This window comes from Elgaria multicarinata, chromosome 3 (genome assembly GCF_023053635.1).
Source record: "Elgaria multicarinata webbii isolate HBS135686 ecotype San Diego chromosome 3, rElgMul1.1.pri, whole genome shotgun sequence".
Lineage (NCBI taxonomy): Eukaryota > Metazoa > Chordata > Lepidosauria > Squamata > Anguidae > Elgaria > Elgaria multicarinata.
In genome coordinates this window covers 19792001-19815414 of record NC_086173.1, presented here as the reverse complement: position 1 = coordinate 19815414, position 23414 = coordinate 19792001, and the positions used below count along the sequence as shown (strand labels likewise).

Here is a 23414-nt window from a genome sequence, read left to right as displayed (position 1 = left end):
AAAGGAATCTGCGCGCCCACCAATCTCTACTATGAAATTCCGCTCGGTCCTGACGTTCAATTCCTCTTGCCAAGAACCTCCCAACATGGCGGAGAAACGGCGACGCGCGATGACGCCCTCGCGGCCTGCCGCACTCAACATGGGGCTGGTTCCTCTTCCAACCCCTCTCGCCACACTTATCATGGCCGAACGGAAGCAGGTGGGCGGGGCGCCGAGAGAACCGGGAGTGGGAAATAAGGTGTCTTCGCTGCTCGTTTCCGGGCTGGCGGCGGCGGCGGGGTGGGAGGAGATGGCGGCGGAGCGGGGGCTGCCGGGGCTGGAGGCCCAGAGGCGGCAGGTAGAGGGGGAGGGGCCCTGCCAGCTTGGGCTGGAGCGGCCGCTGCGAGCGGGAGAGAAGTGGTAAGTGCAGGGAGAAGGAGTAGTGTGGAGAGGAAATACGAGGGGAAAGAAGTTGGGGGTCGGGGTTGTGCGGATGGGGAGGGGGCGTTGGAGTTGGGGTACAGGTAGGATAAGAAGGGCTGTGCTGTGAGGCTCTTTGTATCCTTTGGGCTCAGTTCCTGGGTAATTCGGAATAATGACTTCCTTCCCAGAGTCCCGTAGAAACCCATCGCTAATCCGAGTTAGAATCTCCCTCCATAATTGGGCATTAGGAGTTGCGAGATGGGGGGCGGGGGGGGGGAGAGGAAATCCCTACTGCTCTTCCCACTTTCTCATTATCCTGATCCGGGATCAGGGACAACTCGGGTTGGAGTTCTCAAGGCATAAACGGATCCATGCTGAGCGACGTTCACGTCTTTGCATTTATTATCCTCATCCCCCACCCCCATCATTGGGGCCTGTTGAGGCTAGCACTGCAGTTCTCTTGTAGGTTGTCTATATGTGGGCTTCACTATACATGGTGCTTTAATAGAGTAGCATAAGGAAAATGGTATATCCCTGCTCTGGGGCAATTTATAATTTTGTTCGCTGGCAGGTTCCCTCTGTTGGATTCAGTGGGACTTACTCCCCAGTAAGCATAGGATTGTGCTTTCTGGTGGCAATCCTGTGTACATTTACTTAGGGTGCAATTGCTGTTGAACTTGGTGGGGTTTACTTTGGGGTAAGGTAGTTTCCCTTAGGGTGCAACCCTATGCATGTCTAGACAGAAAAAGTCCTACAACTCCCAGCATTCCCCAACCAGCATGGCTGGCTGGGGAATGCTGGGAGTTATAGGATTTTTTTTTCCTGTCTAAGCATGCATACAGTTGCATCCTTAGATGTTGTTCCTTTCCTAGTCCCTTTTATTCTTTTACATCTCTATTAAAAGTACATATTTGAGCTCAGATTATTTGGACGCATTCTCCTTTAGCACATTTCTAATACCCTTTTTATATTCCTTGTTGCCTTGATTAAAGGTGGGACTTGTACACTCTGAATACATTCTCACTCTTAAAATGGGAATTCTAATGCTATTGTGAACCTGGGTCTGGGAAGGGATGATTATTCTGAATTAGCTTGGAGCATAAGGGCATGTTCACGAGTTCAGTTATTGCTCCTGTTCCTCCTCCTCTTTTGTGTGCTCCCATCTGTGTTTTGGGTATCCTGATGTAGACACTCCAGAGGTATGGTGGCTACTTTTTAAACGGATTTCCCCTTTGTGAAGACTATCAAAATTTCTGTACTTTGTTGTACCATTCACATATCTCTAAACGGAAACTGGATTGAAAATCAAAGAGCTACTTCCTTAACAGTGGGTGGTTTTCTCTGGTATAGCAGGGTTGAAGTGCTTACAATCACCCCACCCCGGTTCAGGATTCCTGCTCCATTTATAGTTGAATGACAGGCAAAATTTCAGTAGTGCAACTTTGCCTGGTATGGAGATAAGTGTTGGAGATAAAAAAAAATCCCTCTTGGAAGATCCAGAACTTTTATTCTCTTTTAATAGCAACCTTAGTTTTGGAGATGAGTGAGTCATTCACAGGCGTGCTATGAACTTGTTCCATGGCCATCTAACCACAGTAGTGACTTCTAATTGTCTCTGGGTTAGGCTGGCCATCTGTGTGCAATTTAGTTTCAGTTTCTTAGCTGTTCCCACTTCGGAAGCAAAGTTGCATGTTGTCAACCTTGCTGTCTTTTGCGTCGGCATTTGTGTGCTTTATCCTGCAAGGAATGAGTTTTGGTTTCATTTCTGATCAGCCAACACACTTCCTGTTGGCAACCCAGACTCCTCGTGTCAGCGATTTCAGCTTTCCTCGTGCCCTTAGGTGTGGTATTTAGAGACATTTTGCTTCCTGCACCTTGGTCCCTCTGAACTTTCCCATTCAAACTTGGGGAACAGCAGCCCAGCTGTTGTGCAGCAAAGGAACCAACTCCACTGTGTTGTCACAAAAAAGAGAGGCAAACTCTCAGGATTGTAGTGATGAATGTAGTCTGATCCGATACCACCTTTACTTGGAAATCAGTCCCGTTGAGTTCAGTGGAGCTTGCTTCCAAGTAAACGTGCCAAGGATTGCAGCCTAAACGAGATGAGAATCTCAATGCATGCTACACACTGAAATAATGCTGTAGAGGTGACAAATAATAGTTAGACCACTCTCCTCATTAGCTTCACGTTTCTAGTCCTTAGTTTTTAAAGCTTTCTGCCCTGGCTGTTGTGCCCTCCACTTTGCACAGGCTCTCACCTGCTGTTTCTCCCCAGGTTTGCCTTCTCCTATTAGGTGCTGAGGCAGAATAGCTGCTATTGAAGTTATTTCTTGCGCAGCTCTAGTTTGGTACCCAGTTTTCTTTTATTTCCTTCTCCTGCTTCGTCCATGTTGTCATAGCTGGTGCCAGCCTTGTGTTGCGGTCAATGAGAGGGATTTCCAAGATGTACTTTCCTTCGAACCTGAAGTAGACTCTCCTGACGTAGACTCTCACTGAGGTCAGGACGCTGAACTCACGTGAGCTAGCTGTGCTGGTCTCTGTGTCTCAAGGATGTAGATTGGCCTGCTGCTGTGATGGGAAGTCCTGAGGGGTGCTCCGTCCGTGGGTTTCCCCTAGCTGAGAAGGGCCTGGGGCTTTTTGTTAGCATAATTTCTGCCTGCCTAAGTCATGTGCCTCGATCAATCCTGGGTTATACTACTGGTCAGCAAACTGAGCCTGAAACTGTGGACAGTGGAGAAAGACTCTATATAAGACCTAGCAGGCTTTTTAGTTAGGCTGAGCTCTTCATTAGACTGAAGTTTTGTCTAATTCAAAAGCATGCATATTGTTACATTGGACCTCTTTCCTCTGGGTAAGAGACTCCGGGCATTTGAAGGATGTGAACTCTTTATCGAATTGTGTAGCTCCCAGATTCTTTGGGGCAGGTCACGGAACCTGAGAGGTGAGACCCTAGGACTGAGATGCTTCTGTTGAAAATTGAACTGTGGCTAGGAGGGGGTTGCTTCCCCACACACGCTTGAGCAGGATTTCGGCGAGCGAGCGGTGGCTTGAGGAAAAGAGCTGCTGAGTTTTCGACAGCGCCTGTCTGGATGGAGTAGCTGTCTAGTGCTGAGCTCAGTGGAAGAGAGCGTGGCATTGAAGCTAGGCAAGACAGGAAGAACCGGTGGAAAAGGGGAGCACTCCTGATCACTCCCACCCCCACTTGCCTTGATCTGGAGATTCCCACCCACAGCAGTGAAAAACGAATCTATGTATGTTAATGTCCCGGAAGATTTTGAGGGGTGGAGGTGGTGATACTCAACCCTTGCTGCTGGTGCAAGAACAATTCCTGCATTTATTTATTGTAAATAAATAAAAATGAAAAGGAATGGAAACTTGCAGGGCAATCTAGCAGTGTAATGTGCAGCATGGCCTCTGTGCTCCTGCACCCTAAAATCAACTCTACCCCCCAACATCAGGATACGTTGAGAAACCCTGGTGTATCTTGGAAACTTGTGGGCTTCAACAAAAGCCTGTCCAATGAAAAGTGTGGTAATGCCTCAATAGCTGCCTCAAGTCCCAGTATTAAGAAAAAGGTGGGATATAAATAAATATAATAATAATAATAGTGACCAACTTCAGAAGGGCCACCGTGTTAGCTGTAGAAAATTCCAAAACCCACAGCAACTGTGGGCCAAAGCGCAAAGCATCTGACAAAGTCAGGCCCATGAAGGCTTATGGTAGCCTTGCAGGTGAATTTATAAGTTGCTAGCCCATCTGCCTATGCGTTGCTGGTGTAAGTCATTTGTGGCATGTGGGCAACTTGAAAGGGAAGAAAAGAGCTTAATAACAACAACAACAATTTATTTTTTATCTGCAGGGAGCAACATCAAATATACAAATACTATAAAATATATAAAATTGATTAAAAACATATAAAATGAATACATTATTAAAATAACAGCCAGACATTTTAAAATTTGACTGGGTGCTCATCCAGTGTGCAAGAAATTTTTATGCTCATCCAGCCTGCAAGGAATTTTTAGTCGCTTGGGGACTATCATACTTAACGCAGGCAAGTGGACATTTTACAAGCCTAGTTTATGCCACCATAATATTTATCAGTCATTAAGGTTCCACTGAGCTTTTACTGCCAGTAATGGTTTGTCAAACTCCCAGAGATGAGACAGGAGGATCGGCTAGAGTTTCCATTGCTGTCAGATCACCCAGGGCAATACGAGGAGAAACTCTTTTGCCAAAGCGCCCCGTATTTCGTGGTCTTTGCCGATCATGGTGGAAGGGATAGTACAAAGAGTGAACCACCGTGCGGGTGGAATGGAGGTGTTGTTTCTCCCCCCACTGTGGGGTAGCCATCGGCCAGGAAGGAATAGGATTATGGCAAGGATCTCGGTTTACTGCCAAGCAGAAAATTAAACCCGACATTGGGAGACGATCCACATCTGCAAGCTGTATGTTGGAATAGATTATCCAAGCAATTAAGGCTGGGAGATTTAATCCATTTAATTGGAGGGCGGTTATTCAGGAAGTCCAAAGCGCTTCATATATATTATCTGAGTGTTACATACAACAACCCTGTAAGTAAGGCATGGGCATTTTTATCTAATAGTTGCAGATTGGAGGGTGGTGGTGGTCTGAGGCTGAAGGACGGAGGCTTGCCTGGGGGGAGTCAATGGCTAATAGTTGAGATCTGAAGGAGGGGCAATTGGTGGGGGCAATTTTAATCTGTGGGGCTGTGAGTTGGGAGGCATTCCTTCTAATAATGAGCAGCAATTCCTAATTTAATAGAATTTATCTGGCACTGTCTCCAAAGGCTGCATAGATTGAGGTGTTGGTAATATGCAAATGTATTAAGCAGTTGTTTGGTTAAGGTGTTCAGCCCATTTGGACAGAAAAAAAGTTCTGCAGTGTCCAGCTGGCTGGGGAATGCTAGGAGATCTAGGACCTTTTCCTGTCTGAACGTGCATAGGATTGCACCCTTATTCAATGCTAAATACTTCAAATGGTTGATGGCTTATAAAAATTGTTATGGATTCATGTTATTGTTATGGATTCATTTATATCAATAAATTTAACTGCACCACTGCCTTCAGCCAAAGTAGTTAACTGCATTGCCTATCCTAACTACCATAATTTATGGGGAAAAGGGAATAAGGAATGCATCTTTGGGTATTAGGAAGCACTGGTGAGCTGGTATCAGGTCTGTGACAGGGAATACAGAGAATGAGAGAGGTCTCTTGCTCTGGCTGTCAGAAGCCCTTTCATTTAGACCCTGTTCAGACAACACGCTAAGCTATGGTGGTTAAGCGTTTAGGGTCAAACATTATGGCTTAGTGTGTTATGTGAACAATTCCTAACCATGGTGGCCACATAACCACGATTTAAACACATTCATTAACCATTTTCTGCAAAAGGGTTAGCAGCTTAACCATGGCTATAGTGTGTTGTCTGCACAGGCCCCTTAATCTCATTTCATTTATTATATTTCTTTACCGCCCCAAAGCTGAAGCTCTCTGGGCGGTTGACAAAACTACCCAGCGACTGCCTTTGTGTGTCTCCCTCTTGTCTGAGTCTTTCGCTGATGCTGCCTTGCCCTTTTTGGAAGCTTATCTCTGCAGTCATGGTGACTAGAAACTTGCTCTTCAGACCAAAATAGCTGGGATACTCAGGCATCTGGATATATATTTATATAAATTGCCAGCAGAATTCTGCATTCCTAACCACTGTCAGGTACCTGCAGTGAACCCTGGATTGAGACCTTGACTTCCTTGGTGGAGGTGGCCCGGCACCTGATCCCATTCAGGGTGGAGGTTGGCGGGGGAGAATAATTGCCCACCCCTCCTGTTTGCACCCAGCAAGCCAGCGCTGGTGCTGTATTTGATCTCTCTGCTTCCTTGCCCAGGTATCTGCTGGAGAATCACTGGTACAAGCAGTGGAAAGCCTACGTGGAATCTGGAGACCAGAACTCGAGCTCTTTCCCCGGACGGATCAACAATGCCGAGCTCTTTGAAGGTAGAGCTTCCTTTGCCCTCTGTATTTTCTCCTCTACTTTTCTGATAAGGTCCAAGGCTGGTTAAAATATGAGAACTGAGTTGTTATTCATTTCATTTTTAAAAAAATCCCACCTTATTCCAAGCTGCTCAGGGTGGCGCACATTTGAACCAGCAACTCTGAGAGGCACGTTGGTCTAAGAGGTAGTGATGGAGCCGAGATCGCCCGTGAACCTGGGTCTCTCTGGTCTCTCTGGGTCTCTAACAACAATGCCATGCTGCTGGGCCCTTGACTCCATTGCCATCTCGTGGAACTGGATGTGTGTCGTTGCTTGGGAAATAGCTTTCCTTTCTTGCAGCAGGGCGTTCTGATGAAGCATCCACCACCACTAAGAACCTTGGCTCTTTTCTCCTCCTGATGAAACTGGACATGCAGCCCTTCCCCAACCTGGTGCCCTCTGGGTATTTTGGACTAGGAGCCCCAGCCAGCATGGCCAATTGTCAGGAATGCTGGGAGTTGTAGTTGAAAACCTCCCAAGGGTAATAGGATGAAGAAGGCAGATGTCGAGCTTCTGACTGCTCTAGGGCTGTGCTTCTCTTTGATTCCAGGCTCTCTACTTTCCTCCCTCCCTACAGATTTGGAGTCGTACCAGTTGAAAGATCGGCTGGTGGAGCATGAGGAATACATTCTGGTGCCGGAGGAGGTGTGGGAGAAGCTGGTGAGCTGGTATGGCATTGAGCACGACCAGCCGGCCATTGAGCGCAAGGTGAGACGTCCGCTGCTTCGAGGGGTCTCCTTGGGACTTTGGGGTTGCAGCACAGTTCATTGCAGTGAAGAAGAGTGGGGGTGAGGGCAAGGGATGGACTCTTCCACATCCCTGCATCCAAGCTGTTGCAGCATGATGGGCAGGCCTGGTGGCATAGAGAGAGACAGGGGACTTTATTCCTAGAAGATGTAGTATTGCCAGCAATTTGAATGGCTTTAAAAAGAGACTAGAGCAATCCATGGAGGAGAGGGCTGTTGAAATCTTCTGGTATTGATGGCTAAAGTGTGATGCAGCTGCAAAAAAAGCAGCAAATTTACTTTGGGGCTGCATTAATAGAAGTATAGCTTCCAAATCGTGCGAAGTACTGGTTCCCCCTGGTTAGGCCTCATCTTGAGTATTGTGTCCAGTTCTGGGCACCACACTTCAAGAAGGATGCAGACAAGCTGGAGCGTGTTCAGAGGAGGGCAACCAGGATGATCAGGGGTCTGGAAACAAAGCCCTATGAAGAGAGACTGAAAGAACTGGGCATGTTTAGCCTGGAGAAGAGAAGATTGAGGGGAGACATGATAGCACTCTTCAAATACTTGAAGGGCCAGGACCTCTTCTCGATCCTCCCAGAGTGCAGGACACGGAATAAGGGGCTCAAGTTACAGGAAGCCAGATTCTGGCTGGACATCAGGGAAAACTTTCTGACTGTTAGAGCAGTGTGGCAATGGAACCAGTGACTGAGTTAGGTTGTGGGCTCACCCATACTAGAGGAATTCAGCTGGACAGCCATCTTTCAGGGATGCTTTAAGGTGGATTCCTGCATTGAGCAGGGGTTTGGACTCGATGGCCTTATAGGCCCCTTCCAACTCTACTGTTCCATGATTCTATGAAATGCTCCCTCCAGTTTCAGGGGCAGTATGGCTATGTTATTATTTATTTATTTATTTATTTATATATATATAGCAATGTACACCAGTTGCTGGGGAACATGAGTACTCATGTCTAGCTTGTGGGTTTCCAGAGGGCAACTGGATGGCCACTGTGTGAACAGACTGCTTGACTGGAGGGACCCTTGGTCTGATCCAACAGGGCTGCTCTTATGACTGAAAGGAGGCCGGGGAAGGGGGTGGGCAGAGAAGAGAAAGAGCCATTCTTCTCTCTTCTGCCCCCAAGTCAAGCCTTATGTGCACAAGACCTGTATGAAATTCTAAACTACAACTCCCATCACACCACCCGGGAACGCTGGGAGTTGCAGTCCAACGCCTCTGGGGGGTACCCAGTTGGGCGCTGCTGCTGTGGATGTTCGCTGAAGAAGGGATGTCTTGGGGCTGTGCTGTCTCCCGTCACTTCTTCTGACGGGATGTGGCCCTCGTTCAAATGCTCTGTCTTCTGATTTGCAGGTCGTGGAGCTTCCGAGCATGCAGAAGGTGGAGGTTTACCTGGTGGAACTGTACCTCTGCCAGCACAACGACATGGATAACCATGTCGTGGCTCAGTTCAGCCGCATGGACTTGATTGGTGAGAAGCCCTAGGTTTTGCGGGGGCGGTGGAACAAAGCCCTGGATCCCCTGTAGCAGTGGCCATCCCTGCCGTGGAATCACTCCTCCTTTGCGCTTGTGTCTCCCACCCCTTAGACACAGTGCTGAAGGAAGCGCGGCGACAGTTTTCCGTTCCGACCGAAGATGAGACCAGGCTCTGGGTGAAAAACGCCGACGGCTCCTGTGAGAGGCTGCGGAACTTGCAGATGACGGTGCTGGACGCCTGCCTCAGTTCAGGGCAGGTAACACTGCAGTAGCTGGGATTGGGGCTGCTTTGCGCGCGGAAGGTGGCAGGACCAAACGCTGGCCTCTTCCTTTTGAAGCAGCCTTCCCTGGGCCCTCCAAGCTGGTTGGGCTACAACAGCCACCCTCCCCAGCCAAGGCAGCAGGTGTTTTAGCCCAAGGCATCTGGAGGGCACCAGATTGGGGAAGGCAGCTCTGAAGGATGTGAGTTGGTTGAAAGAGACCTTGGAGAGCCGCTGCCCTTTCAATTTAATTTCATTCATTATATTTCTATGTCGTTCAATAGCTGGGGCTTTCTGGGCGGTTCGCAGCAATTAAAACCACAACATACAGCATGAAGTGCAATATAAAATGTAAAGGTTTGAAAGCACAGTATGCAAGTGAAACCGAAATAGAACCTAGCAGCAAAGCAGAGGATTTAAAATCATAGAATCAGAGAATAGTAGAGTTGGAAGGGGCCCAAAAGGCCATTGAGTCCAACCCCCTGATCAATGCAGGAATCCACCCTAAAGCATCCCTGACAGATTTAAAACGACAGATTTAAAACAACAGAACTAAAAGACTAAAAGTGCCTGGGACTGGCATCCTCTAGGCAGGCTGGAGCGAGGTGGCCTTGCCCGTAGGCACAGTTTTGCACCTCCCTCCGCACCACTGGCACACTCCAGTCTGATCCCAAAATTGAGCATTTGCAGGCCATTTAGTGGGTCTTAGCGAGGAACCGTGTGTGGTAGCAAAAAGAATGATCAAGGTAAGTGCAGCATTGTACAAAGTTATGGAGGATGTAATTTGATCCAGGGCTCAGTCCTGAAACGTACCTTTGAATGCCAGATTTAGCTTTGATCGATTTGTCATGGTACTAGAGAATTCCTCCAGACACGTGCTGAGTGTAAAAATGGCGTCTTTTCCCCCGCACAGCTGGATTTATGGAAAGGGTTATTGTGGCTTCCAGGCCTCCTGTACCTCCTCTTTCCTGGCCTCATAGATTCCCTCCCAGACACTTCCTTTTGTGACAAACCAGCTATGTAATATCTGTACTGGGTAAAAAAAAAAAGGCATTTACACAGTTACACTTGGGAATTGCACAAGGGCCTTATTTTGCCACATTGAACTTGGCGTTGGGGGAGAGCGCAGCAGCTTTTATGCCCCTTGCTGAGTCAGTAACCTAAAAGTGTACATTCCTCTGCTTGATCAGCAAATGCTTCTGATGGAAACAGCTACTTCTTAACATGATGCATCGAATGCTTACTATTTGCTCTCTCGGGCAGAGAGCTTCGGCTAAGGGGCGATATAGATATATAATTTTAAAAATGAAAATATTGTAATAGTTGTCATCCCCCCCCAAAAATAAGAATAAAGTAAAATGCATTACAGCAGATTTGTCTTCAGGGGAAAGAATTGCCCGACCGTTCTAAACACTTGCTTTGTACAGAAATCTCCAAATCCAGTCAAGCTAGCAAAATGGCAGGAAGGAAAGCCAAGACGGAGAGAGGGCTGGAATGGGAACGGGGCAACAGAGAGAGGGAGGGAGGCCTGGCAAGTGCTGGGGGATGAGATCAAGGGGGTCATGGGGGTCGGGAGGGGGAATCCCTTGGACATGAGCGGTGGCTGTTCTTTCCCTGCTGTGTCTGTGCTGGCCTCTTGGGCCAGGTCCCTGCCTCACCCCGAGAGCAGCACGTTCCTAATCCCTGCACTGCCTCCCTCCCTCTCCCGTACAATGGATGCAAATAATTGGTGGACTAGAGTCCAGCGCGCAGCTCTGACTTAAAACCAGCACTAGCCCTGTTGCTGCCGCTTCTGCTGCCAAGAAATAATTAGAGGAGTGATGGCTGGAGAGAAGGAGGAAGAGGCTATTTTAAAGAGGGCTAAAAGTGTGGGTTGCCTTTAGACAGACACCTGCAGAAGTCCGTCAATGGCAGCTTCCCTGGTCCAAAGTGTATGCAAGTGCTTTGTTTTGGTGGCAGTGGGGATCATGGCCATTCAGCACCTTGATGGTGGTTTTAATTACAGTGAACCACCCAGGGGGCGTTGGCTATTGGGCAGTATAGAAATGTAATGGATAGTTCCTTAGTTATTGATGTATTTCCTGGTATTTATGGCTGAAAGGATGGCTGCGTCTGTTAGGGGGCCGTGGGCAGTGACCCAGCTACACTCCAGTTAATTCAGCCCTGTTTTCCCCCTTCCTGTTCTTTTTATTTTGTCCCTCTTGCGTTCCCCCTGCTTGCACATGCTCCTGCTAGGTGGTGATAATGGAGACCCGGAGTAAAGATGGCACCTGGCCCAGCTCTAGACCACATACCATGTGAGTATTATTTATTTATTTATTTATTTATTTATTTATTTATTTATCTTACATTTCTATACCGCCCAATAGCCGGAGCTCTCTGGGCGGTATCCAGCTCTGACAGTAGCACAGTGCCAAAGAGATATGTGCAGGCCCTGTGTCGTTGCTGATTCTCCTCCTGAGTTTCAGGATCGTAGAATCATAGAATAGTAGAGTTGGAAGGGGCCTATAATGCCATGGAGTCCAACCCCCTGCTCAATGCAGGAATCCACCTTAAAGCATCCCTGACAGACGGTTGTCCAGCTGCCTCTTGAAGGCCTCTAGTGTGGGAGAGCCCACAACCTCCCTAGGTAACTGGTTCCATTGTCGTACTGCTCTAACAGCCAGGAAGTTTTTCCTGATGTCCAGCCAGAATCTGGTTTCCTGTAACTCGAGCCCGTTATTCCGTGTTCTGCACTCTGGGATGACCGAGAACAGATCCTGGCCCTCCTCTGTGTGACAACCTTTCAAGTATTTGAAGAGGGCTATCATGTCTCCCCTCAATCTTCTCTTCTCCAGGCTAAACATGCCCAGTTCTCTCAGTCTCTCTTCACAGGGCTTTGTTTCCAGACCCCTGGTCATCGTCATTGCCCTCCTCTGAATACACTCTGGTTTGTCTTCATCCTTCTTGAAGTGTGGTGCCCAGAACTGGATCGCACTTCCTTCCCGAGAGGCAGCCTCAGTTCGGGGGGTAGAATGAACGTAAACCAGCCTTCCTCAACCTGCCCCCCGCAGATCTGCTGGACACTGGGAGTTGCAGTCCAACTCATCTGGAGGGCCCCAGGCTGGGAATAGTTGGAGATCAGGGTTGTTTTATTCCCTGCCTCGACAGCGGCGGTTAGATCAGACACATTTTTATTCATCTAATCAGATTTTAAAGAGTTCAGTTCCATGATTTGATTATTTTTTCCTTCCTTTTATTGTCCACCACTCGGGAACTCTTGTTAGAGCAGCATGTACATTTGTAAAATACATGAAATAAAACAGTAGCCAGGCCTCGGTCTTACAGCTGCCATTTCTCACTACCCACCTTTCCCCGACTCCCTCAGGAAGAATTCCGTCGACGATGAGGAACTGTACCAGGGCCAGCCCGGGGTTTGTGGCCTTACCAACCTGGGCAATACCTGCTTCATGAACTCGGCTTTGCAGGTACGAAAGGTCGGCTGGAGCAGGCGGGGCTGACCTGTGGATGGATGCCAAACGACCGCTGCAAGGGAGAGCAGAATACCGATTTACTCCAGTTCAGCCAGCGTGAGGCGCTGCTGTCATAGTTATCTGCCCGCAAGTGGGCCGTAGAGAACCAGATCTTGGTGCTGCCCGCTGGAATGACTTGGCAGAAGGTAGATTTCCAGATGTTTCGGACTTCATATCCCAGAAGCCCCTGCCAGCGTGGACAATGGTCAGGAATGCTCTGAGTTGAAGACCGAAACTTCCGGAGATCTGCTTTCTGCCCACTCCTGATTTGGAACTGCTCTCCAATTTGGGGGTCCAGGTGGGTAGCCTACACGGAGAAATCTTTGGCTTCTGGAGGCTACTTCCATTTTGGATCAAACGGACAAACTAAGGACTGCTGTCTTTTTAAACTTTTATTCTTACCGACAAGGCCCATCAGAAATAGGGTACCTCTTCCTCCCTCTCCTTTGTCTTGCTTTATTTTTCCTCCCTGGCCGTTATCTGCAGAAAGTGAGCAAAAGTAGCTCAGAGCCAGCCTGGCAAACTTCGGTTGCTTTTTTTCCCATTGAAAGGGAGCCAGGCGGAGACGCATTCAGATGCCTCAGGCAGGGAAGCCAACCTGAGCTCTTATTATTATTATTATTATTATTTATTTATTTATATAGCACCATCAATGTACATCGTGCTTCTCCTGCTTGCCTCCGCAGCGGATTAACATTTGAATTGTGTTTAACGATTGGAGGCCTTGGGGCAGGAAAAAATAGCACAGGAATAGTAAGAGGAATAAAATAACATGGGACACGATCCACACAGTCCACTGCGCCTGTCTCCTGTGCAAACATCTTTGCAATGAACAGGAGCTGCTCAGAAGACCTTCCCAGAGGATTGTGCTGCATGGATTGTGCTCTGCTGCCACAGTCTTATAGGTGCACCGAATCCACCAGAGATGAATAAGCCAGGTGGGCCCTGACTGTAGGCTGGTGACCTGAAAGGCCCGGCACCCAAGGAGAAAGGGGATGGGGAGGGAAGAAGACAAGTTCAGGCAGCCGTTCTTTTATCATTACGTGGCGGTTCTTGCAATGACCTACTTAAATAGAAACAGGGAGGAGGAAACAACCCAGCCAGCAGAGCGGATCCTGCTGTCCGTATCGCTCCCTCTGCTACATTGGAAGGGTGAGGGGTGATGGGGGTCTGTTTGAGAGAAGGAATGGAAGAACTTTTCCATCCCAGGAGCAAGCAAAGGCAGGCATGATGAGTTAGAGCAGGCGATATGTTGAGGAACTGTGTAAACCAGGCTTCCATCATCATAATCATCATCCCACCTTTTTCCCAGTACTGGGACGTTATGCTCAAGGGCATCCAGCAGATTATAGCCAGAGCCAACTGATCTCTGCTATAAAAATAAAAAATCCCAGAACCTTTCTTTCAGGTTTGCTTCTCTCTTGTGTTAACTGCGTAAATTGGTTTGGGTTATGTGGGGGGTCAAGGGGGTCGCTGGAGCTCTGCAGCCTCCGTCCAGGAATTCCTGCTCCATCCGCAGCCCCTCCCTCCAGCATCCTCCGAAGCCTCTTTTCACATCCTTAAAAGCCACGGACTTGCTTCATTAAAGAAAAGGCGAGCTTCTCAGGATGCCAAATCCACATTTTGGCTCGCGCACCGTTCCGCAGTTGCCCAGACCGTTGGGCTGTGGGGCGTGAGCTTCCCCTATTGAAGGTGCCCCGCTCTCTCTCCCAGTGTCTCAGCAACGTGCCCCCTCTGACCGAGTACTTCCTCAACAATCGCTACCTGGACGAGCTTAACTTCAGCAACCCCCTGGGCATGAAGGGCGAAATTGCCGAGGCGTACGCTGACCTCATCAAGCAGCAGTGGTCTGGCCACCACCGCTCCATCGTGCCCCGCATGTTCAAGGTGAGCCGCGCAGCCCTTGCCCTCGCTGTTCCTCTCCCTCTGGCTTCCCTGCCCCCCCTCCTCGGGGCAAACGGCCACCGTCTCGTGTTTCTCCTCCATGCAGACCAAAGTGGGCCATTTTGCCTCCCAGTTCCTGGGCTACCAGCAGCATGACTCTCAGGAGCTTCTGTCTTTCCTGCTGGATGGGCTGCATGAGGACCTCAACCGGGTCAAGAAGAAGGAGTACATAGAGCTGAAGGATGCAGCAGGGCGGCCGGATGAGGTGAGCGCTGTGTGTGTGTGTGTGTGTGTGTGAGAGAGAGAGAGGGAAGAATATTGGTGGTTCCAAATCTGTAATCTAGTCTGGTTTTGAATGGCACATTGGGATTAAATCGAACCAAACTCCCATTCATCTGGCTTTCATTTGTCCTTGCCAAACAGCTGTGCTTCTTACCTCTCTTGCGTCTGTAGTTCAGCTTGCTGGGCCAAAATCTCCAATGCAGCCCTTGTGAAGCAGGCCATTGGTTCTCCAGCTGTCAAATGAGAGACAAATGGAAGCTAGTAACTTGGGGGTAAAATCCAAGCTTAGTCCTCCTTAGGTCCCATTCACTTTAATTAATTTATTTTTATTTACTTATTACATTTATAGCCTGCCTTTTTCCCTCCAAGGAACCCAAAGCGGCATATATAATCCTCCTTTCTATTTTTATCCTCCCAACAACAACCCTGTGAGGTGGCTGAGAGTCTGTTACTGGCCCAAAGTCACCCAGTGGCTTTCCTTGGCCGAGTGGGGACTAGAACCCAGATCTCCCATCTCCCAGTCCGACACTTTAGCCACTACACCACACTGGTGTAGATTGTAAGCCTCTAGGCAGGGTATTGCTGTTTTATTTGTATATTTTGTACAGCACCAAGTACATTGTTGGTGCTATATAAATAAATAATAATAATAACTGGTTAACTTAAATCCCATTTAGTCCAATGGATCTGCACTAAGGGGGACTTAGGTTGGCTTTTACCCCTTGGTCTCGGCTTTTTCACAGGGGCAGCCTAAGATTTGCTGGGCCTAATCCAAGACGGGTGGGAGGCTTCCCTTGAATAACCTGCCCTGAGTGAAGCATGTTTTTCTCCGTGGGAGGAGGGCAGAGGAGGGCCAAGCAGTGACTCCCTAAGGCTTCTACATGACTTGGCTGAGGCTGTGGGATGAGGTGGGGGTGACAGGCTGCAGTATGGCCAGGCTTGGAGTCCGCTTGAGCAGGGATGGGCAATATGCAGCCCTTTAGATCTGAATGGACTGCAGCCCCCATTTCCCCTTTCCATTCCCTCTGCTGCCTGGGGCTGATGGGAGTTGTAGTCCCTGGAATAGAGGGTGAGCTGCAGGGAATACACTGCAGCTGGAAAGAACTGGGGCTGCACTTTTGATCAACAGCTTCTTAGTGCCACGCCGGGAGACTGCAGCAGAGCGGGGCCCGGCGTGGATGCCTCGGTCGCTCCGTTCCAAGGGATTCTTGCATGCTTTTGGAAACGCCAGGCGGTTGTACCCAACGTTATTCCTGCTTGGAGTAGACCCACTGGAATAAATGGGACTGAATGTTGGTCGGGACTAACAAATCCCGTTCATTTCAGTGGATCTATTCTAAGCAGGACTAACACTGGATACAACTCAAGGGTTTTTTTTGGGTAGGGTTTATAATTATTATATATAATTATAAACCCTACCCAAAAAACCACCTTGAGTGGTTCTCTGGGTGGTTTACCAAGATTAAAACAGTGAACATTAAAAACAAGTATACAAAATTTAAAAAGCATAAAAACAGACAGCATCCAGTGAAACCCATTTTTGAAGCTTTCCACTGCAAGCAGCATCTGATAACTGAAGAGGCAGCACATCCCATTTTCCTCGTCCCGCTGGCGTTTTTCCACCAGCTGGCAAAGCGTAGGCTGTATCCTCCCTTGCCCCCTGGGCTTTAAAGTCTACCAAGAGTGGTGGGAGGGGAACTTTGGAGGATTATTCTGCCCTGGGGGGGGTTGAGGGATGCGTCTGCTCTTTGAAGAAGTCTAGGTGCCATTTCCAAGGTTTCAGCTGCCAATTTCTATGTAAAGCGGTTGAATTCCTCCATCAGGCCCATGCCTGCTTGCGGGTGTGTCGATTTTGGGACTCTCTGGCAGCCGTGTCTGCCTTGCCAGAGGGGAAGAAAAGGGAGGGCGGCCCACCCGCTTCAGCTCTTTCTCCCTTCCACCCTCCCCTCCCAGGAGGTAGCAGATGAAGCCTGGCACAACCACAAACGCCGCAACAACTCCATCATTGTCGACATCTTCCACGGGCTCTTCAAGTCGACGCTGGTGTGCCCCGAATGTGGCAAGGTTTCCGTGACCTTTGACCCCTTCTGCTACCTCAGTGCCCCCCTGCCCATCAGCAAGGAGCGGGTGATGGAGGTTTTCTTTGTGTCCATGGACCCCTGCAAGAAACCCGAACAGGTACCAGGCGGCCCTGTCTCGACAGCGATTGACTTGAGGGGAGGGCTGTGAGGGACAGGCTCTGCATGTCCGATGTCCCCGGTTGCATTTCTGGCGTAGGATGGGGAAAAACCCTTGTGTGTGTGTGTGTAGGGTGACCCTATGGAAAGGAGGCCAGGGCTCTGGTATCTTTAACAGTTGCATAGAAAAGGGAATTTCTGCAGGTGTCATTTGTAGGCATGCCGCACCCGGGGAAAATTCCCTCTTCACCACAACAGTTAAAACTGCAGGAGCCCTGCCCAGAGGGACCAGAGGGCAGGGCTCTTGCAGCTTTAAGGCTTGTAATGAAGGGGGGATTTCACCAGGTGCTGCATGCATACAAATGGCACCTGCTGAAATTCCCTTTTCTATGCAACTGTTAAAGATACAGAAGCCCTGGCCTCTTTTTCATATGGTTATCCTACGTGCGTGAAAACCTGGAGAGCTGCTTAGCTCAACGTGGACCAGGGTTGGGCAAAAGATTGGCCTAGATATATCGGTAGATCTCTGGGCGACGTATAGTATTTATTGATTTATTGGATTTCTGTACCGCCCAATAGCCACAGCTCTCTGGGAGGTTAAAAACAAAACTTAAAGCCATAAAATACAATAGCATGATAAAACAAAAACATTTTTGTAAACCACCCAGAGAGCTTTGGCCATGGGGCGGTATATAAATGTAATAAATAAATAAACATTAAAGCAATTAAAAGCGTTTGAAACAGAATAAGACAACAGAAAAAAAAACCACCTTGAAATAAAAGGCAGCAGTAGCACAAGGGCTGTAAACCACGGTGCAACCAGACACGTGTTTCGACAGAAAAAAAGTCCTACAGCTCCCAGCATTCCTCAGTCTCAGGATGAATGGATGGGAAATGCTGGGAGTTGTAGGATTTCTTTCTGTCTAAACACGCCTAGGATTGTGCCTTTACATGATACTTTATTTTAAATTAAAAGACAAAAATGCCTGGGACAATACAGAGTTAGGTGCAACGGTAGTTTGATTTGGTCTAAGGGCTTTTCCTGTGTGGGCAAGGCAGAGAATGCAAAGGCGCACAGCAGAGGAGGTGGCAGAAGACCTAGGTGGTTAGGCCAGAAAGCCAGGCCCTGTTCAGAAGACACCTTAAAACCATAGATTTAGGGGGCAGAGCTTGACAGCCAATGGAAGGGTAAGATTTCTTATAAGGCTCTAAGATGGCTGAGCCGAAAAACTCAATTATCTCATTTAAAAGGGCATAAATCTCTAATGAACATTTTGGAAAAGGACTATGAATAATTACTGACGGTGTTGTTGGCTTTCATGAAAGTGGAAATGATATAAGAAGTGGGGGAAACAACGTGGTTTCAGGCTTTGCAAAGCAGCGTTCGGAGTGGGGAGCGATACTAAAACGAAAGTGCTTGTTTGCCGGAGCTCCTCCAGTGATCGCTGGCTTGATTTACGACGTAGCTCACTCCTTATCTGTGTAGACTGAATTATTGCTAATAAATTTAATCATCGGGAAGTTCAGAGAGAGAAAAGCCATCCGGGCAAGCAATGAGAGACTGTTTTTGATTACTATTTGGGACACTAAGAAATAGATATATGCCCTATGTCGAATATCAGAAAAATTTAAATTTTTTTTGCAAAGGTTACCTGGTTGCGATGGAAACGCCCTAGCAATCACAACCTCCCCCGCCTAGAAAAGCTATCTTCAGAAGAAGAGTTTGTTAGTGCTGATAGTGGGAGTGGGTCAGAGACGGAAGAATTCAAGATGGCGAAGAAAGCTGGCAAGGAGCCAGCCACGATGGCTGAAATAAAAAGCTTCATAGCAGAAAACAATGAAATTATTTTTAAGAATAAAATGCGGAGAGGGCAGATAAACGGATGGATGTGTTGGCTGATAAGATTGCTCAGAACGACAAAAGTATAAAGAATTTGGAGGCAGGAGTGAATTTGCTGGAGAAAAGAGAAGATGTTTTTGAAAAAAGTTCCAATGTGCAGTTCCAGGACCATGAATTAAGGCTGATCCAATTGCAAGATCAGAATCGCCGTTCCTCCATTCGTATTAAGCATCTCACTCAAAAACCAGGAGAAGAGTTAAGGAAAATAATTTTACAGTGGTTCAAAGAAATGATGCCTGACTTGGAAATAGAGGACTGTGATTTGGACAGGATCCATAGAGTGGGAGGACTAAATTATAAAGGACCCAATAAAGACATTCTGGTGAAATTTGGTAATTTTTGCAAAAAAGAGCAAGTTATGAAGAAATTGAGATCCTTGCCTCTGCTGCAATATAAAGGCAAATCAGTGCAAATATACAATAATCTTTGCCAGCAGACACTTAATTGGAGACGTAGTGTTAAGCCGATAATGGAAATATTAGCAAAGAATGCAATACAGTATGCTTGGGGTTACCCTGTATTTTTAAGATTTACACATGATGCGAGGCAGCACAGAGTAACCTCTTTGGATCAGGGCAAGGAGCTGCTGAAGAGTCTGGGTCTGTATGATGGTGCAAGTTTGAATGAAGCAGGCGGGAGTGGAAGTGAAGCGGGGGCGTCTGGGATGCAATAAATGGATAAATTTGTTAAGAGATAATTGTTTGTAAAATGGTTAAAATATAGAAATCTTGCCAGCCAGGCGGAGCTCTGCCTCCCCCCCCCCCTTAAGGTAGTTATGGCCGGAGTGTTAGACTTACGGGGATTTGGGGGGGGGAAGAGGTGGGGGGTGGGATGGGGGGGCAGGGGGGATTGAGGGGGGGAAGGGGTTTAAGGTTTTTTTTATGGTTTTTGTGTTTTTATGTGTGTGAATTTGAGTTGCAGAGCACAAGGGATCGGAAGAAGTACCAAAAGGTTGAATATGGATAAGAAAATAAAAGTATCAACGCTTAATGTTAAAGGTTTGGGGGCAGTCGTGAAAAGGAGGAGAATTGAACAAATGTTAAATAGAGAAGGATCTGACATTATTATGATGCAAGAAACACATCAGGGGTTCGAGGGCGCAAATCAGATAAGGACAAAGTGGTCAGTTTACTATGAAAAGTCATTGGGGACTTCAAAAAAAATGGAGTGGCCACTTTGATTTTTAAAAAAAGCGGATTTATATTAGAGACTATAAAAAAGGGTGATAATGGTAGATATCTTATGATAAAGGGTCAATTGGAAGGTAAAACATATACATTAGTCAATGTTTATGCCCCCAATGATAGACACAGAGTTTTTTATAGAATTATTTAAAGAAATAGAAGAATTTAAGGAGGGGTGTGTTATCTTAGCCAGGGATTTTAATATGGTTATGGATAATAGATGGGATAGGTCAAACCCCACTAATGCTGAAAAGAGAAATGATATTACCATATTGAATAAATTGGTAAAAGAAAATGATTATGTGGATTGTTGGCGTTTACTTAATGGGGCGAACCCTGGCTTTACTTATTATTCCCCAGTTTATCATACATACTCTAGGATAGATTATATATTTGTTTCAAAAGAGTTTGCAACTAAAGTTTGTAAAATGGAAACGGGGGTAATAAAGGTAACAGATCATGCATTGTTAACCTTAGAGTTTACAGTTAAGAAGAATTATAAAGAAGCGTATAGGTGGAAATTGAACACAAAAATATTGAAATACAATAAAGTGGTAGAAAAAATGCAGAGGGAAATGTCAGAATCTTGGGAAATTAATGAAAAGGGTGGAACGGCTGGGTCAGTGGTTTGGGACACCATGAAGGCTGTAGTAAGAGGGATTTGTATTAGAGAAACCTGTAATTTAAGAAGACAATAGTATGCAGAGCAGGAAAAGTTAGAAACAGAGATCAGGAGATTAGAGAAAGAGTATTGGCAAGATAAAAATAAATATAAATTAATAGAAATACAAGCAAAGAAAAAGGAATTAGAGAATATTAATATAGAACAAGTGCAGAAAAATATAATTTATATGAAAAGAGAGTATTTTGAAAACAATAATAGAAACTCTAGACTGCTTGCCAGACACGAAAGGAAAAAGCGAGGAATGGGATAGGAATATTGAAGGATAAACAAGGGAATTATTGTCATACAATGAAGGGTAAAATAAAAATTTTTCAAGAATTTTATCAAGAATTATACAAGGGAAAGGATATTCAAAAAAAGAAGTTGGAAGATTATATAGAAAAGTAAAGAAGGGAATAAAAATAGAACATAAAGAGTTAATGGAAAGGGCAATAACTCAAAGAGAAGTTGAAGAGGTAATTGAGAATTTGAAATGGGGTAAATCACCGGGAGTAGATGGTCTAGGATCGGAATATTATAAGGTCTTTAAAGTGTTTTTAGTACCGAAATTAACGAAACTTTTTAATGCTATACTGGAAGGAGAGAAGACACCAGAATCATGGGAACATTCATTGATAATATTAATTCCAAAATTAGATAAAGATTTGACTGTCCCTGATTCATATAGACCTATTTCATTAATAAATCAAGATGCTAAAAAATTTTCAACTATTTTGGCGAAACGGTTAAATAATTTTATAGCTGAATATATAGGAGAAGACCAATGTGGGTTTGTGGTGGGCAGACAGATGCACAATTTAGTGGGAAGAGTTTTAAATGCAATACAGGTAATACAAAAATCTAAGATTAAGGCAGGAATTTTGGCACTGGATATTTTTAAGGCTTTTGATTGTGTGAGCTGGCAGGCACTAAAGATAATTTTGAATAAAATGGGATTTGGAAACAAATTTAAAGCTATAATAGAACAGCTTTACTCTCAAAATACAGCCGTAGTGGTGGTGAACGACGGACTCACCGAAAAGATACGACTAGCCAGAGGAACAAGACAAGGATGTCCACTCTCGCCGGTCCTGTTTGTAATGGTTATGGAAGTACTGGCGAAAGCAGTAAGAGATGATGGAGAGATAGAAGGAATTGGTGGTATTAAAAAAATAAAAGTGAATATGTTTGCGGATGATACCCTACTAACCATCAAGAACCCAATAAGAAAGATAGATAGACTTAAACAGCAATTGATAGAATTTGAAGAAGCTACTGGTTTAAGAATAAATTGGTCCAAATCAGAGATGATTTTATTTAATTATACTAAAAAGGAAGAAAAAGAATGGGAACGAAAGGGATTAGAAATGAGAGTTAAGGAACAGATTAGATATTTAGGAATTAAAATTACAAAAAATTTAGACAATTTAGAGAAGGAGAATTTAAATAATTTAAAAAAAGAGGTTTTAGTAAAATTGGAAAAATATAGGAGATTGAATTTATCCTGGTTTGGAAGAATAGCATTAATAAAAATGAAGATTTTAGCTAAAATTAATTTTGTGTTTAGGATGCTACCAATAAAAATTTCAGAATTAGAGATAAAAAGTTGGCAGAATATTATAAATAAGTACTGTAATGGGGATAAGAAAGCAAGGGTAAATAAGAATAAATGGTATTTAAGTCAAAAGAAGGGAGGAATGGGTCTCCCAAATATAAACCTATATTATGTAGCGAAAAGGTTAAGACATATTGTAGAAGCAATTATAGGAGTAGGAGATTTAGAGTGGATGGAGGACAAAACTACAAGCAATGTAGAGATGAGGTTGGAAAATGTTTTTTTTAGGGAAGGAGGGAGAAAATGGGCTGAAAGTATAGGTAATCCGCTCTTGAGGTCTCACTGGGAAATTTGGAGTAAATTTAAAGGGGAGCTGCTTCCGAGCAGCTCCCCTTTGTCACCGGTAATAATGTTAAAGAATTTCCCGGAGGAACTGAAGGGCAGATTAAGTAAATTATTAATAGAGAAAAATAAAATGAGATTAAAGGATTGGTTGAGAGAAATGAATACAAGAGAAGACATGGAAGAGGTTTTAAAAGATAAAAAAATTAACTTGGTTAGAGTATAGGCAATTAGAACAGTGGACTAAAAAGTGGGTAAGAGAAAATAGAGATGGTAGAGAATTGACGAAGTTTGAGGAACTAATAGTTAAAAGAGATAAATGTAAGGGAGGAAGCTCAGCCTTAAAAGGGTTGATGAGTGAAATATATAAAATATTACTGGAGAAAGGGTCGATGGACAGTTCAGGGAAAATGGTATGGGAGACAGATTTGAAAGTACAAATAGGACAACAGAGCTGGGAGGGACTATGGAAACAAAGAGTGTTGAGAAATATGTCAGTGAGAATAAAAGAGAATTATTTTAAAATTATGTGGAGGTGGTACCTAATCCCGATTAGATTGAATAAGATAAATAATCAGCATTCAGCAAACTGTTGGAGAGGTTGTGGGGAAAAAGGAATGTATTTACATATGTGGTGGGAATGCAAATATGTACAAAAATTGTGGAAGATGGTGTTTTTGGAGATTGAAGAAATTGTGGGAATGAAGATAGAACGAACACCAAAAGTTGCATTACTGTCACTATTTGAAGATTTAAAATGTAAAAAAGAAACTAAGGAATTGATAACGAATTTGCTGACTGCAGCAAGATTGATTGTAGCTAGGAACTGGAAGATTCAAGGGGATTATTGTATTGAAGAATGGTATAAAGAAGTATGGGATATAGCTATTAATGATAAATTGACTTGTAATATTAAATGGAGAAGAGGTATAGCTAAAACAAATGATTTTGAAGGAATTTGGAAACAGTTCCTAATATTTGTGTTTT

At 45.6% G+C, this 23414-nt stretch overlaps 1 protein-coding gene across 1 annotated transcript in view; it reads left to right on the top strand.

Moving 5' to 3' along the window:
• Positions 1 to 289: 289 nt before the first annotated feature.
• USP11 (ubiquitin specific peptidase 11) overlaps positions 290 to 23414 on the top strand; it is a 38180-nt gene continuing 15055 nt past the window's right edge. Inside the window, exons 1-10 of the mRNA XM_063119530.1 lie at positions 290 to 399; positions 6302 to 6411; positions 7026 to 7156; positions 8545 to 8662; positions 8779 to 8924; positions 11163 to 11224; positions 12295 to 12394; positions 14153 to 14326; positions 14430 to 14588; positions 16559 to 16783. Coding sequence (XP_062975600.1) covers positions 290 to 399; positions 6302 to 6411; positions 7026 to 7156; positions 8545 to 8662; positions 8779 to 8924; positions 11163 to 11224; positions 12295 to 12394; positions 14153 to 14326; positions 14430 to 14588; positions 16559 to 16783 — 1335 coding nt within the window. The remainder of the gene's footprint in view (positions 400 to 6301; positions 6412 to 7025; positions 7157 to 8544; positions 8663 to 8778; positions 8925 to 11162; positions 11225 to 12294; positions 12395 to 14152; positions 14327 to 14429; positions 14589 to 16558; positions 16784 to 23414) is intronic.